The following is a 17364-nucleotide window of genomic DNA, read 5'->3' as shown; positions in this document are numbered from 1 at the left end:
AGAAGGACTGGGTGGTGGGACAAAATCTTCTCATTGGGATCTGCCTTGAACTGCTTCTAGGTGAGTTTAAGGTGACAAAGTACAGAATCGTGATAGAGAGGATGAGAAAAATGGCCAGTGACAGCAGAAGTTATGATTCAGATGAATGCTGATGTACCTGTAAAGAGGTCATAAAGCAGAAGAGACAGAATAAGTGGAATAGTTCTTCACTTCTGCTTTATTATGCAGTCTTCTTTCCTCTCACTCTCCAAAAACATCCTGAGCCCAGAGTCAGTGACAATATGTCAAGAAGCAAACCTACTCTTTAAGTTCTGAGATTGCTCCCTGGCTGGTGAAACCAGGCAAAAGCAGTCTGCAGCCACTGTTACTCTTCCTCCCAGTTTGCCTCAGATGCAATGAGTGCAGATTGTTCCTTTTAGTCCCTCACTAAAAGGCCAAACCATTTCCTTTCCTGATATCTGTACTTTCACCCTGCTAGTTGGACTTCAAAGCCTGGGTCCTGCTATTCAGGTGGGTGTAGTAACAGCTTAAAGAACTCATTTTCAGTTCTAGAGTTAGAAATGGGACATACATCAAACTGAAATTGTGGAGTGCATGTTTCCTAGTGAATGAAAAAATTACTTCTGCCCTTTGAAGTGCTGTCATCTGTGAGTCCCAACGTTGCCATGCACTATACATAGTGCTCTTGTAGAAGCTTTTAAAATAACTGAGCTCTTTGCTGCTTCTAAACTTAGAGAGTCATGGAATGGTTTGTGTTGGGACCTTAAATCTCATCCAGTTCCAACCCCTGCCATGGGCAGGGACACCTTCCACTGGAGCAGCTTGCTCCAAGCCCTGTCCAGCCTGGCGTTGAGCACTGGCAGGGATGGGGCAGCCACAGCTTCTCTGGGCACCCTGTGCCAGTGCCTCAGCACCTTCCCAGGGAAGAGCTTCTGCCTAAGAGCTCATCTCAATTTCCCCTCTGGCCGGGTAAATCCATTCCACCATGTCATGTCACTTCCGTGCCATTAAACATCTAACATCCCAAACAAGTCAAGAGGAGTCTCTTGCTGGATGTACTGTACATGTACAGAAATGTGTGCCAACATAAGTCAACGTAAGGATGTTATTCTCAGCTTTGCCTGATGTGACTGATGCCTGACAACCCCATCTTTGTGACATCAGAGGCAGCCCAGAATGGCCTTCATCATGGTCTCTGCGGCATGTGTAGTCAAACAATTGAGAGATTTTTCTCAAGCATTTTTATTGATTTCAGATATTTTAATAAACTTGAAAAAAAACAATTTCAAATGTAGTAGAAATACTGGGGGAGGAATCAGTTTACCTAATCATGAGAATGCAAATTCCTGTTGGGAAAAGGCTTGAGTTGGAGAGGAAAGGAGTTGGCATTATGGAAAAAGGACTTGACAAGCACTTTAAGTGTACTCTTGTCACAGCTGTTCTCCTAAAAATGACATTTTAATCTGAAGTTTATTAACCTGTGGTGTACTTTTAGCAGCCACTGACAGATATTTTTGGCTTATTCTTTATCTTTTTTTTGCATTCTTTAGTGAAATCTTTCCGCATTATGTCTAGGTATATGTAAAAACACTTCTGACCTGAAGCAGTGCATGAACCTTTTCCTGTGAGAAACAGGGGCTTGGAAGGAATTTGTAATTGTTGCTGCTGAAAGCTTGTTTTCCATTCTCTAAAATTGAAGCATTTAATGAAAATAGCATTGGAAACACCCCCAAAACCTCATTACTGGGAATTGGCAAAGCAGCATTGTATTCTCCTTTGAAACTCCTAATACACAAGGCCAGCTGAGCAAGTTTAGGTATTTTTTAAGTGAAGAACTTCTGTTTCTTTCTAATTCTTCATCTGTCCTTTTTCCAATTGGGAAAATGTAGGCTGGCATTGGCAGAGAATGAGTATTGGGGAAGGTTGGACATAAAAGGACATCTGCTCATCCAGCCAATTTCTTTGAATTGGTCCAGAATCAAAGTTTTACATCTGAAAATGCCAAGTTTATGAAATCTGGTCATTTTTAGCATTTTCCCAGGTGTACACGAGCCATTCAGTAGTTGTCTTTTCATATCCTAGCCAGGCTTCTAAATATACTGTGTACAATTGCACAGTCTGAGCTGTCTCCCTCTAGCCTTTCAGTAAATATACTGCATTAAATGCCCAAATATTACACAATCGCAGCCTGGCTTGTGTTGGAGGGGATCTCAAAGCTCATCCAGTTCCAACCCCTGCCACGGGCAGGGACACCCTCCACTGGAGCAGCTTGCTCCAAGCCCCTGTGTCCAAGCTGGCCTTGGACACTGCCAGGGATGGGGCAGCCACAGCTTCTCTGGGTACCCTGTGCCAGCGCCTCAGCACCCTCACAGGGAAGAAGTTTAACAAAGAATGAATCATACATGGGTGCATGATCTGGGTGTCTTCATGACTTGTATTATCTTTGTCTGCCTTTGCAGCAATGGAATGGAAGGGACACAGCACTGATGGTCACTCGAGTAGTCAACCACAGGCGCTTTTCTGCCACGGTGAGTGTGGCTGACACCTCCCAGCGCAGCATCAGCAAGTACCGCTGCGTCATTCGCTCCGATGGCGGATCCGGAGTTTCCAATTATGCAGAATTAATAGTCAAAGGTAGGTTGCATTAAACCAGCCAGTTTATGCAAGATGACTATTTTCTCCCAGATGGCAACTCTGTAGAAACCTGACAGCCTATTGGACCTTCTTCTTTCATTCATATTTAATTTATGTGAGAAAAAAAGGGTAAAAGTGACATGAATTTCAGTCATTTTATGAAAAGGAATGTTTGAATTGGAGCTATGCCTGGATACAGCCCCCTTTGTAAGCTTTTGGAGTAGTGCATGGTAATTATGGATACTTTTACTTAGTCAGCTAACAGTTTGCCTGTCAGTCAGCTTCATCTGCCTGCCTTTACAATACTTTATCAGGCATAAATCATCTTGTGATGGAATATTGCACATCAGAAGAGTCTGCTAAGGGCTGCTGGGAGTCCCGACTCTGCTGATGTCCTGAAGTACACAGTAGAACATTCAAGGATATTAGGGGCTTACCTTTGTTATTTACTGTGATTCAAGAGCTGATGCTGTGCCTGACACATGCCAGATGTATCTTAATCCTGCCTTTATGTGGCATGTGGTGAAGTGCTCTTCACTGAGCTACTTTTCTCTTTTCTTTTTTAACTGACCCTGAGCTGCATTCTGGGACACTCAGTGACTCATAGGTGGAGAGATCAGAAGTTGGCTCTGGAGACATGATCTATTTAGGGTGGGGATGATACGAAGTTAGAGGAGTTTGAAATATGGGATTGATCAGAGTATAATTTTATTGATCTGTATGTTTCACTTCTGTGCAAATAGAGGGCTGCTGCAAAAATGAGATCAATTTTGTTCACTGTCCTGCTTTCTGCCAACTTACTCTCTCATATGATGGTCAGTATGTTGATGCTTTTACAATGCCTTGAATATAGAGTGTTGTGTGGTGCAGTTATTCAGACTACACAGATCACACTTATATTACATGCCAAGTGCTTTTAATTCCCACTTGGTAATCTTGCATCTTGTTCAAATCTGAAGGAATTAATTCATGGTTAGAATGGCACTGAGTTGCCAGGAATAGCATATCTAGTGTTGTATCATAGCTAAAGAGAGGGAAGGCAGTCTTCCAGAGCAGCCAATATCAGCATATGCAAAGTTGAGTAGGTGCCCAGCCCTTTCATGTTCATTGATATAAGAAAGGAAAAATCCCAGAAAGATAAGTTAGAACCACGAATGGTTAGATGCCCACCAGGAGAGACATTGCTGGATTCACTGCTGGGTTACTCGGGCAGGCACCCAGCTACAAGAAATGTCAGGAGGGTGATTCAGTTATGGGAAGGTGCATCCTCCTTTCCTGGCTCTGTGTAGAAAGCAGGTAAGGTTGGGTGGCTCAGTGGAGGTTAGTTTGCTGCAGCACTGTGACATGCTGGGATTGCATGGATGAGTGCTTCCAGAGCCTGACACTGATTTTAGTGGGGATAATAGCAAATCTGTAATGCAGGCACATAGGCTGAGCTGAAAACAAACTGGAATTGTTTAATTCTGAAGAGATGTTTATTGAATTACAATCATGTACTTGGGTATACATCAAATTAGGCTGTAATTGAAGTTTCGCTCAACTGAGAGTCCTGCCCCTAACCCGCTAAACCCAAGCTAATACTCAGCCTCTCATGTGCTTTTTCTCTTGATCAGCTGAACATCAAACCAAAGGGTGTTTCTTCAGCAGAGGTTAAGGTTTAAAAGTGTGTCTGTGGATCTTTTTAATGTAAAGATCTGTTTGCTTCTCTGTGTGTACAATTTTTTATTGTAGTGTTGAGAAAGGAAAGATTTATTTATGTTGCTCTATATTGAATAATAAGGTTTGGTAGACACAGAAAGAGAAGTTTTGCTTTGAAATACACATACTTCCTCACCCTAAATTGGAAGAACAGAAACATATTTCAGCAAATGATCAGTTGAACTGAAAAATGATCAGTGAAATGAAACATCGACTTGCCACCCCCCTTTCCCACCCCCATGTCCTCCCCTTACATGTGTGTGTGAACATCTTTACTAAGAGCAGTGCCTTACTGTCAAGCAATTACTGAAAGCCTTATACTAAAGTTCATCACTATATTAGTTTCAAATCATTGCAGTCTATTTGGTGGCAGGAGATACATTGGTAGTGCTGTGAAAATGCTGTTCTATAGACAACTATTTGCTGTGTATGCTAATACCTTCCTGCCTCCTGACTCTGTTGCAAGGTTTGTATGAATGACAATGCATTCATTCTACTCTTTGCACTAGAATCATAATAGTCAAGCCAGAGAAACCTGTCATTTCCATCTGTACACTTTACCATCCTTTGATGCTTCAGTGGAAGTGGGTCTTTTCTATTTCTTATCTCTCACCATTGCACATATAGCAATTTAAGCCAATTTTGTGCAGGGTAGTTTTCCACAAACCCTGTGGGTCTGATTCTCACTGCACTGATCACATGTGAATGGGAAGATGCTTCTCTGTAATTTTCTTTTAAGTAAAAGCTGCGTGGCACTTGCTCACATTGTGAACTCAATGTAGGGCTTACGTGTATAAAATTGTTTAAAATACATGGAAATTGTCTGGAATCTTACCATTTAAGGTCTCTATTAGTGATGGTGTCTTTCTAGGATGCCTGTCACATTAGGTAAGGCTGTGAATGACATTTTGAACTCTGCGTGTGTGCAGTAGCTTTGTTTGCAATTGTTTGTTTGGTTTCTTTGTCCTGATCCCTTTCAGATATTCTGGATGCCTAATCAATGATAGAATCCCAGAATGGTTTAGGTTGGAAGGACCTTAAAGTTCATCCAACCCCCTGAGACTGGGGTGTTGATGTGAAGAGCAGACTCTGCACTGCAGTTCTCCTCTTGAGCTGTCAGGGTGGCTGGAAGTCTGAGTCCATTCCCTGCCTCAGAACCACTTAGGAGATAAGTTTACATGTGGTCTAAGTGTCTTTTAGATTTTACTGTTTCAAACTACTTTTTCTAGTCTGCATTAATAAGTTCAGATGGGAATTTTCCTGCCTTCCAGTTACTTACCAGGCTCATCTGGATCATGGAAGATGCGGTGTAGATTTGAATTCATCTACCTGAGTAATGCATATTAATCAAGGTCCTCAAGTTTATCACCTTGTGAACAGGAGAAAGGCTCTTTCTCCTGCTGCCCTCAGTGTCAGAAGCTGTGATGATGAGGGTTCCCCTTGGGCTGCCAGCTGCCTCCTTTCCTGTTCTTCCAGCTTACACAGGTAGATTCAGTCTGCAGAGTTTACATGTCCATGAGAAGCTATGTACAGGTTTGATAAAGCATGCAATGGTGCTGCTCTTCTGAAGACTACCCCAGCCCAGAATGGGGCGGGGGGGTGGGTGGGAGGGGGGCGTGTCTGTGTGCCTGTGAGCCATTTAGGAAGGTTGTGCTGCCTTTAGAATTACTGAACAAGGGAGAGTGGCTTTGGAAAAAACACTTACAGTCTGTTATTTCTGTGCAGTCTCAGTGGTGGGGGTAATGCAATGCTCCCTTCCCTGGTGCTCACATCTGCCTGGGAATTATTTGATCTTGTCATTGCTCTGTTTAATTGCTTGGTTCAGTTAGTAGCTTTACCTTAGTTTTAAGCATTAGGTGAGGGTGTGAGAAAAGTGATTGCAAAGAAATTACAAGCACTCCTCCACTCTTACAAGAGCTTGAACTCCTCTTTCTCTTCTTTCAGTTCAACTTAGCATCTTTCTGTGAAGTGGATTGGGAGGATAGGAAGACAAAGCCCATGTTTCATAGATGTCAGTAGTACAAGCTGTATGTGTGCCTTCCACAGGAAACATTTCCTTCTTCTTCTGTTTGACCTCTATCATAGAACTGGCAAATGAAGCCATTTCCCTGAGACCTGATTAATGTCTACTGTAGAGATTGCATCCTGCTTTCAGAATAACACAAAGTGCCATGCAGGGGTGCTCAAGCACACGGTAGGAATTAGAATAAGCACATCTAGGAAGAATCCCAGCTACACCTGGGATAAGGGGAAGTTCACAAATGTGTATTGACAATTCACTCTATATATTTTGCTCCAACTTTTTAGACCTCTTCCTTCAGGAGCATTTCTGTGTAACACAAGCAGGGAGGATTTGCTTAAACTTCATTTTGGAAGTTCCAAGTAGCCACTTGGAAAATTATGGTGACTTTCCTATCACACCACTGAGTTGTTTCGGGAATTTCTTGACAGATTGATGTTGTCCTTCATTTGTGGGGCTTTGTGTTTGGATTTTTTATCTGGTTTTCTTCCGGATACAAATGTTAGTCCAAGAGTTCTGGTTTTATCCTGACTGAAATTTCACTTGAGACTGGTAGAGAAATAGGCGTGGGATGGATTTGCTTGGACTTGTTTTTAATGGGTAGATTTCTAAGTATGGTGTATTGACTAAATGCAAGATATAAATACAATAATAAACAGAGAAAGATTAAGGAACAATCTTTCTGAAGGAGAAGGGACTTGAGTAAACACCCTTCAGTTTTCCAAGGATGAAGAGTGTTATGGGAAGCTTTTTCTTCCTTCCTTGTCTGTGGAATTGTCCCCAGCCTCCATGATGCACAGTGGATACCAGTTGTTGCTGTGCCTTGGTGAGCAGACAGCTCATGTCAGCAGTGGTTCTGAGTGGAAGTCATGGGGAAGGAGTCCTCACTGCTCCTAGAGAAAGCTCTAGTAGCTAGTAGTAGTGAGATGATGGTTATTTCTTTTTCTCTCTCTCAACACTCTAAGAAATAGCTTCTCCTTATTACATGAAGCTGTAGGTAACTTGGTGAAAGATTTGTTTTTTGAATTTATCTTTGATTGTAGTTACTTGTACAGTGCAACTGCAAGATTCCCTGTGGGGAGAAGGGAGCTTCTTGTTGCTTTGGTTAGTAACTGTCTTTTGTACTTCATCTGTCATGGTTCTTCTTCCCCCCATTCAAAGGGAATAGAGGGAATCTCCAAAGAACAAAACAGTGACAGGAGAAGCAGCACTGCAGGGGTAGATCTTCTCTTTCCCTTAGACTCTCTCTGCTTCCCTTTACTTCTCAGTGACTCTATCTTGCAGGGCAGACCTCTATAGAACAGCTTGGTTCTGTCGTCTGCAGTTCTGAGGTGCCTTATGCCATCAGAGAATATAAAGGAGCAAAAAGTCATCCAAGTGTAAACAAGCTGTCTTGTGAAAGCATTCCCAATCCTGTGAAGGTAAAAATGCTTCAGTAATTTATGTTAAATTTTGGTCTTCAGGTAAAATATGAACCCCAAATTAGGAGAAATAGCATTATTTACTGGTCTGTATTCCAGTACAGCACACATCCCTATTGACTTCCTATTCTACAGAAAGCTCCCAACAAATACTGCAGGTGGTGGAAGCTGGGGTGCTGCAAATCCAAATGGATCTGTTTCAGCCTACCTGAGATTACACTCATGTTTAGACGGTATGGACAAGATAATTTCACATATTTCATGCTGTCTTCCATCCTGCAGCAGTAACATGACTCCCCAGTGTATTGCTTCTGGGTGTAGAGTGTTAGCAATCAACTCCAGTTCTGGGTTTCAGTGCTGGAGGCTTCCATTGTGCTGTAGTACCCATTTGTCAGGCTGGAGTGTTGCAACTATCACTTCTCATGTGTTTATTATGAAAAGAAGGGGGAGTAGCAGTTACTTGGCTACTATTACTCCTCCTCCCTGTTGCTTTGTAGCATGCTTACCAAGTGTAATCAAAATATAGAGCTAACTCTTGATACCATTTTTTCTCCAACCTATGCTGCTGTTGCTAGTGGGATGTGTTCCTGCTAGGTGATCCCTGTGGTTTATGTCCTGTAGTCAGAAGTCTTAGCCTTTCAAGTTTTTAGTTAAAATTAGAAAGAAGGTTTAAGGCAACTGCACAGAAACTGATTCAGGACTGTTGATACTCAGAAAAGAGCATCAAATGTGAAGGTAAAGCCCTAATACCTTTGTAAACTCAAAACTTTTTTGCAGTGGGTAGGTTGGTAACTCAGACGTGTACTGTTGTAAAAGCTGTCTGTTAGCTTTCCCTTGTTTGTTGTTTCTTTTTAATGTACAAATTTTCATGCAAGTTGATTTCTGATGATGCTTATGTGACATTACACTGCACAATGACAATTCTTTGCTTATGCCTTAGCTAAAGATTTAGCAGAAAAGATGAGTCACATTCAGTGCTAACTCTTCTGTCCATCCTTCTTCTGCCTGTTTAATTATAGGGAAGCTATTAATGGGCTTCTCCTGGAAAATAGACTCTGTGGTTAAAATCCTGTTACATGCTTTTAATTCAAGAGAAGTCTCTTGAAGTATCATCTGTCACCATACATGGATGTTGGTGAGGAGTATGCTTTGATTTAGATTTACTTGGGCACCTGTGAGATATATTTACTGGATATGAGCTGTTACCTCAGCAGGAAGGGTACCCTTTTCGTATCAAATTATTGCTTCTTTTGCAGTGGAAGAAAGCAACCTAAAAAAGCGGGGCTTTACTTAATGTGAAACACAGAGATGCATCATAGAATCAGAGTGGTTTGGCTGGGAAGGGACCTTAAAGCTTATCCAGTCCCAACCCCTGCCACAGGCAGGGACACCTTCCACTGCAGCAGCTTGCTCCAAGCCCCTGTGTCCAACCTGGCCTTGAACACTGCCAGGGATGGGGCAGCCACAGCTTCTCTGGGCACCCTGTGCCAGCGCCTCAGCACCCTCACAGGGAAGAGCTTCTGCCTAAGAGCTCATCTCAGTCTCCCCTGTTCTGGCAGGTTAAAGCCATTCCCCTTGGCCTGTCCCTACAGGCCCTTATCAGAAGTCCCTTCCAACCCAGACAATTCTGTGATTTTTCTGACATAGACTGTTAAAAGCAATATATTGGTTCCTTACCTTACCTTGGTTTATTTTACTTAGCTTTTTTCCCTTTGTACCTCTTAAACCATCCTGGACTGTGTTGAGGTGTAACGCTTTCTTCGCAGATCTCTCATTAAGTCTATACTCAGCTTCCTCACAGACTTCCAGGTCTGTGTGTTATGTACACCCTTCTACCATCTTTTATTATACTACTGCATATGCTGCAGCTGATCTACTATATGGGCGCTTGTTAAACTCTTCTTCTGGGTTTGGAACTTGGCATTTACATGCTGAAGCTCTAATACTAAGGTAAAGAAGGTTGCAGGTTTTGGAGGAAAGACTGAGGGAGCTTTATAAGCACTGAATGGTTGAGTTCTGAGCTAAGGATGTTCATATTAGGGCAGCTTCACAATGTTTTGAGCTTCAAAGCTTGGAAATGACAAAACTCCTTTGTTAGGGTGGTGAATGGAGGCCGTTCTGCACACTTGTGTTGGGTGTTCAGATGAATGGGGTTTTTAAAGTTTGCATAACATTTACCTCTGAATGATGGATCTGAACTGCTTTGCTTTCAAAGCTGGTATAACTGAACTCTAGGGAGAAGCTGGGTTTTGGTTATGTTTGCATTTGTCCTATCTGAATGAAGAGATTAAAGAATGTGTTTCTGTGTTAAGGAAAGAATGATCACTTTGAAGTTAGTTCCCCACTCAACTGTGAGAGTATTTAAGGCAAGAATACAGGCAAAATTGGGGGTCTGAAGTGAGATTTTGTAGTCCATCTCTACCCATTCAAATAATGGTTTTTTTTTCTGAGCAAATAATTTCCCAGCATCCATTCTAACTGTAAGATGATGAAATGCAGTTCTCATAGAATCACCACCCTATAATCTGTTGTGCTGTTTTTTAGCTTTGATCTGATGTGTTAATCATCTGCCATGGGCTGGGACACTGGATCAGATCCCATCCTCACTGTTAGCCCTGTGCAGCTGTGACTTTTAAAGTGTGCTTTAGATGTAAGGAGCAGAAACCTGCTGAGCAGCAGTTAAACAGGGTGATGATTACAGCAAACCCTGCAACTATTTTAATAATTAGACTATCAATTTCATAAGAAAAAACACATAGTGTGACATTTACTGGCTCTCTATAGTCCGTGCTGCCTGCTGAACAGCGATGCTAGAGCATCTTCAAGGTGAAACTCATAAAACTCTGGCTTGGCTTTGTTGATAGAATCCCAGACTGATTAGGGTTGGAAGGGACCTCAAAGCTCATCCAATTCCAACCCCTGCCAAGGCCAGGGACACCTTCCACTGGAGCAGCTTGCTCCAAGCCCCTGTGTCCAACCTGGCCTTGAACACTGCCACAGATGGGGCAGCCACAGCTTCTCTGGGCACCCTGTGCCAGCGCCTCAGCACCCTCACAGGGAAGAACTTCTGCCTAAGAGCTCATCTTAGTCTCCCCTCTGGCAGGTTCAAGCCATTCCCCTTGGCCTGTCCCTGCAGGCTGTTGTCCCAAGCCCCTCTCCAGGTTTCTTGTACTCCTTTAGGCACTGGAGCTGCTCTCAGGTCTCCCCTTACAGAGCCTTCTCTTCTCCAGGCTGACCCAGCCCAGCTCTCTCAGCCTTGTTCATAGACCTCTCCTAGTGTTGCTGATGTTTCTTGCTTTCCTTTTATTATGATGAGTGATTCCAGCTGCAGCACTGTGTTCTGCTTTGCTGCACAAATACGTATAAGCCCCTCTCTGAAGAAGTTATTCCAGTCCTCTTTCTTTTTTACCGTCTTTTTCTCCAATGTATCTCTTGCCTTTCTCTCAGCAGGAAACTTTCCATCAGTGCTTGTTTGTATGTGAGGCAGATGCAAATAGCTGCAAGACTTGGCCTCTCTCTCTTTGGATCCTATAAATCAGTCTTTGCATATGCTTTACAGTCCTATTTATTAGCCTGCAGCTAATACAGAATTACATGACAGACTACAACTTACAGAGTGTTTGTTCCCTCAGCAGGATACAGACACAAATTAAAATGGAAGAGGTTTGGATTGCTTCCTTCCTTATTTTCCTCCTTTCTTTCCTTCATATTATGGCAAATCCGTCTTTTTTGCTACTGCTGAGGTTTTGATTGACCCTCCAAACACTGCTGACCATATCCTATTGCCTTTTGAGCAGCAGCATGGTATTATGCAGTCTTCTGGCCCAATTTGCTCACTAAATAATGATTTGTCAGTATTTTCCATGATTTTGAGGCTGAAACTCAAGCTGTCAGCAATTCTAGTCTTGCTCTTACATGGTTTTCTATCACCTCCCTCTACTTAACCTTACCTCTGTTACATACCTATGCTCTGCATGGTGAGTCCTGCAATTCATTTACTTCTGTTTGCCTTGTGCCAAGCATACAGCACTTTAAGGATGATCAGGAATTTCAGTACTTTCGTTTTCTAATAGAATCATAGTTTGGGTTGGAAGGAACCACCAGAGCTCATCTAATCCAACTCCCTTGCAGTGAGCAGGGACATCTTCAAAGAGACCAGGCTACCCATTGGTTTGGCCACTCAGAGCTGTCTCTTAGCTTGTGGGAAGTTTTATGGTTATTGTAGTTACAAAGCAGTGTGTTCTTGGGAACTGAAATCTTGGAGCAGAGAAGTATTTTGCATCAATTTCTATACATGTAACTCTGAGACATCCCAAGTGCAATACTGTGTGAGTGATTCCTTTTTCAGGATTTAAAATGGGGATGTGCACTTGATGCCAATAGCAAATACTGTGATCTCTGAGATACACCTCAAACTCTGCAAGCTTGAGTCTTGATGAAGTAAATGGACTCGGACAAATGAGTGTTCTGCTTATTTTCTACCGCTTGCCAAGGGAGGACAAGGCTACCTTAGAGCTGTAGGGATGGGGTGACACATGTTGAGGCAGACAAGGCTTAGCTCCACTATCTAGAACTGAATTGCACACTGACAGTAATTGGGAAAAATACATTCTTTGCCTTCAAGATAAAACCTTTTCACCATATTCATGGTCCTCTCCAAAGCTGTGCCAATTGGATATGATTTAGCATTAGTTAACACAGCATTTAGTCAAGGCATCTGAGGAAACTCATTCTGTTACAGAATTATCCTCAAATTCACTGTAATTCCTTTTTATGTTGTCGTCTTGGAATCACAGCCCTGTTCTAGTCTTTGCAGTAGGATTATTGGTATTTCCTGAGCAAAAAGGGAATGTTAATGCTCTTCATTAAAGCTGGAATAGTTTCAGTAGGAACTAGGATGTTCTGTGTTCCAAGATTTACTTTTGGAAGGGAGGATGTGAATTTTCTGCATGCCTCAGCCCCAGGTACAGCAGTTCTGTACTCAAAATGAACTTTTATTCTTTTACATATATCTAATCTCACTTAGAGCTGTAGTGACAGAAAGAAAAAATGTTTCATCTAATTTGACCTTTTGCAGTATGCAAGCCATAGACTTTCCAAGTCATTCCTGCATCAGGAGCAATAAAGGAGCAGAGTTTTCAAGAGAGGTTGATCACGATTAAAAGTTTTTAAACTATAGAAGATCTCAACAATTTTAGGTGAGTTCTGATGATCTTCAGTGCTTAGTGTCTAGCTTATTCCAGGCAAATCTTTACAGATTTTGCATCTAATAGATATTAAGTCTTTCTGCTAAGTATAATAAATCTTAAAAGTATTGAAAGTTTTGTCGCTGTATAGAAACTTGTGTTGACCATGTTCTTGGCTTTGATATTTCGTTAACTTAGATCGGTGTTGTCAGTATCTTTGCAATGTCTCATCCTGTTGAAGCTCTGCTGCCACCTCTGGGGAAGTATCTCATATATCTCTCAGCCTGGATCCAGAGCAGAGCTGTTCCAGCCCTCGAAGCATCTCCGTGGCCTCTTGTGGCTCCACGTCCCTCTTGTGCTGCTGCCCCAGAGCTGGATCAGGACTGCAAGGGGAGTCTCCTCAAAGTACAGCAACAGGGGAGAATCCCCTCTCTGAGCTGCTGCTCATGCTCTGGGGATGTGGCAGGAGATGGATTTTCCAGATTTTGTTGGGATTTTAGCAATAGCTTTTCAGAATTCCTCGTGTTTCTCTCTGTCTTTATGTGCTTTAACCCTGATAGGAATAAAGCATGGATTTATTTTGGGAGCATTGGCAAGCAGTCTGTCATCAGCAGGTAAGTGAACAGCAGTTTGGCCATAATGGAAAATGAAGTGCATATGCTTCTGGAATAAATGAGACTTAGACCTTGTTTGGTGCTGGCTCTCCTCACTTTGCCTGTTTTGCAGGAGGATTGTGTGATAGTTTCAATCTTTTCCAATTTCCCGCAGGCTCTGGAATGCTTTTTGTGGAAATACCAGGGCCTATCAGGCATCATTACCGCTATCACAGTAAGCAGCACACCACGCAGCGTACAGCAACTTGTAGCATTTATTACTGCCTCAAAATGCATTTTCTGAGAAAAGCAAAAGAATTGATCTTTCAGTGTAATACTTTGGAGATTTTCATAGAGAGCAGCCTAAATCAAGAAGTGTGTTTCAGGGCTGAGCTTTAAACTGAAAATAAGCAGAAATACAGCCCAGGAGAGGTAAAAGATGGAGGGAGTGTTGTGATCTGCAGGGGATACTGAAACTATGTTTATTACTATATTACTATACTGAAACTGAAACTACAGAAAAACCTGATGTAAAAAGGTCAGTATTGAATGGAGGAGAAAGATTCACCTGATTTTCCCTATGATTTCACAGGTGAGCAGACACTTGTAGTGCATCTCCCAATGGCATCCAGGACATTAGATTACAAGCGGGGTGATAATACTATTTATTACACTTCTTATGAAGTGGGATTTATGGCACAAATCCTGAAGATGCTTCAGCCAACATGGGGGGGAATTTTGGGAAGGAAGTCACAGGGAAGAGCGATACCTTCCTGCTGAGCACAGACATAAAGGGGGTCTGTGTTCACTGAATGGTCAGACTGATGGTGTGAAGGTTGTATGATGACGGTGTTGGGACCGGTCTTGTTCAACATATTTGTCAGTGACATGAACAATGGAATTGAGTGTGCCCTCAGCAAATTTGCTGATGACACCAAGCTGTGTGGTTCCGTTGATAGCCTAGAGGGAAGGAATGCCATCCAGAGGGACATTGACACACTTGTGAGGCGGGCTAATGCCAACCTCATGAAGTTTAACCATGCCAAGTGCAAGATCCTACACCTGGGTGGGAGCAATCCCAGGCACAGCTACGGGCTGGACAAAAAGGAAATTCAGAGCAGCCCTGCGGAGAAGGACCTGGGGGTGTTGGTCAATGAGAAAGTGAACATGAGCCAGCAGTATGCACTTACAGCCCAGAAAGCCAACTGTATCCTGGGCTGCATCAAAAGAAGCGTGACCAGCAGGTCAAAGGAGGTGATCCTGCCCCTCTACTCTGCTCTCCTGAGACCTCACTTGGAGTATTGTGTGCAGTTCTGGTGTCCTCAACATAAAAAGGACATGGAGTTCTTAGAACAAGTCCAGAGGAGTCCACGAGGATGATCAGGGGACTGGAGCACCTCCCATATGAAGACAGGCTGAGAAAGTTGGGGCTGTTCAGCCTGGAGAAGAGAAAGCTGCGTGGAGACCTCAGAGCAGCCTTCCAGTATCTGAAGGGGACCTACAGGGATGCTGGGGAGGGACTATTCATTAGGGACTGTAGTGATAGGACAAGGGGTAATGGGTTAAAACTTAAACAGGGGAGGTTTAGATTGGATATAAGGAAGAAATTCTTTACTGTGAGGGTAGTGAGGCACTGGAATGGTTGCCCAGGGAGGTAGTGAATGCTCCATCCCTGGCAGTGTTCAAGACCAGGTTGGATGAAGCCTTGGGTGATACGGTTTAGTGTGAGGTGTCCCTGCCCATGGCAGGGGGATTGGAGCTAGATGATCTTAAGGTCCTTTCCAACCCTAACTATTCTATGATTCTATGACATTCCCCTCTCCAAACTCATACCAGGGGGTGACTGGAGTGCAAACATGTAGGAAAACCTTAATGAAGGCTCACAGTAACGTAAAAGGCTTCAACTGTTAACTATTTAGTGTAACACTGTGAGGTGTAAGATAGACAGAACCTAGCCTTGGAAAACTTTGGGTTTATGTGCGCATCTCAGATAATCCTTGCCTCACTATGGCAGTTAATGGCTGGGTTTTTGCATCTAAAACTTACTGGTGCTTAGCAAAGGCTCTTTTTCTATCGATTAACTTTTATTTTTGCTGCTCAAACCTCAGTAAGTTGGCAGCTTAGCTTTTTCTGTTTTGAATTTTGACCTGAACTTTTCAGATACATGGACCTACAGCCTCACTTTAAATGTGAGGCTTTTCTCTGTGGCTTACAGTGCTCTTTCCAGTTAGGGGGAGAGAAAACCTCCCTGGGTGTTGTAGGTAGAAGAGGGCCAAATGGAATGAAAAAGTGGGGGGAAGAACTGAACAGATGTATTTACTTGAAAAAGCTAACGTGATGCTCAGTAGCCAAGCTGGCATATGAATTGGCATATGCACAGTGTGGAGGGGCTGTGACCTCTGAAGGCGTGCTAAACACGCCAGAATATTTTTCTATGAGGTACTCATATGTTTTGCTTAACTCTATAAAGGGTAAGCAGCCTCAGGAGCATCTTTACTCAGGGACAGCTCAACTAGGAGCCTGCACTGTTTGGAGTGACGCTTGTTTGGCAGAGGATTGTGTCTCTGCTTCAGAAGCACTGCAGCACTAATAAATGGCAGGGATGGATCTGATTTCTCTTGAGATGTCAGCAGGAAAAGATGAATGATGTAGAGGCAAGTGCACCAGCAGTGGGCTTGCTTTTCTTACCTGAGTGAGGGCTTCTGCAGCGAGGCTGCCAGGAACTACAGGGGAATGGATTCTCTGACACAAGGAATCATAGAATCATGGAATAGTTAGGATTGGAAAGGACCTCAAGAATGGTCTGAAGATCGCATGAGAGTATGAAGCAATGATCTTCTGAAGCTTAATACTGTGCAGCTTGTGAGGCATTTTAGTTGAAAATTGTTTCAAGTGGGTAGTGTGTGCTAAATCAACAACCTCCAGCATTTACTGCGTTTGCTTGGAGCAAGCTGCTCTAGTGGAAGGTGTCTGTGACCATAACAGGGGTTTGGAACTGGATGAGCTTTAAGGTCCTTTCCAACAGTAATCGTTCTATGGTTCTATGCTGTACCACCTGTTTGAATAAACAGAAAAGGGAGTTTGTCTGTCATAGATCAAACTATTGTGCATTTTTGTGTCAGCTCTTCCGTTTTTATACCCACACATTCTTTCTTTCTCATTAGCTGCTCTCCAGGGCAGCAGTTCCAATACCAGGCCATGATTTTTTGCTGCAGATGAGGTGATGATTTTCCTTACATCAGTCACAATTTTGGAAGTAAGATCAGTCAAATGACCCTCTGTTTTCTGCAACATATGTTTATCCTGTTTCCAGTTTGAACAAAGGAAAATACAGTAGGTAATACTGGAAGAAGTGAATGGAGAAAATAACTGGTAATTGGCCAGTAGACACTCAAGTTTATAGGGTTACACCCAAATGGTAGAGCTTTAGTACAATTACAGCATTGCAGTTCATTGTATGTGTTTTATAAAAGGAGAAGATGAAAGCCAGTTAGTTGCAAAACAAGGAATATTGTGTACCCAACAGTTCCTCCATTAAACCAGCATTGCTTGTGCATTGCTAAGCAGAATGTGGTGTTACATACCTACAAGTTAAAGGCTCTAATGTGCTCTTTGTCTCACCATTTGTGTCTGTTGAACAAACTATTATTATTCCAGGCGCTCATATCACAAGTGGAGAGTAAAAAGTTCAGCTTGTTACAGAATGTGCGAGATACTGTTTATATTCATGGGATAAAATAAGTAAACTTTTATGATAAAACTATAATTCAGAAGTGCTTTGTGACAAAATGTATTTGAGTAACAAAAAAATG

The 17364-nt window shown here is 42.7% G+C and overlaps 1 protein-coding gene across 2 annotated transcripts in view; it reads left to right on the top strand.

Moving 5' to 3' along the window:
• Nucleotides 1–17364, top strand: part of PTPRT (protein tyrosine phosphatase receptor type T) — a 321762-nt gene that overhangs the window by 63327 nt on the left and 241071 nt on the right. For both annotated transcript variants that reach the window (XM_034066730.1, XM_034066729.1), the window contains exon 5: nucleotides 2460–2634. In XM_034066730.1, the coding sequence (XP_033922621.1) occupies nucleotides 2460–2634 (175 nt within the window). The remainder of the gene's footprint in view (nucleotides 1–2459; nucleotides 2635–17364) is intronic.

The sequence above is a fragment of the Melopsittacus undulatus genome, chromosome 10 (assembly GCF_012275295.1).
Source record: "Melopsittacus undulatus isolate bMelUnd1 chromosome 10, bMelUnd1.mat.Z, whole genome shotgun sequence".
Classification (NCBI taxonomy): domain Eukaryota; kingdom Metazoa; phylum Chordata; class Aves; order Psittaciformes; family Psittaculidae; genus Melopsittacus; species Melopsittacus undulatus.
Note: the sequence above shows the minus strand (reverse complement) of the source record. Positions and strands in the feature narration are given on the sequence as shown.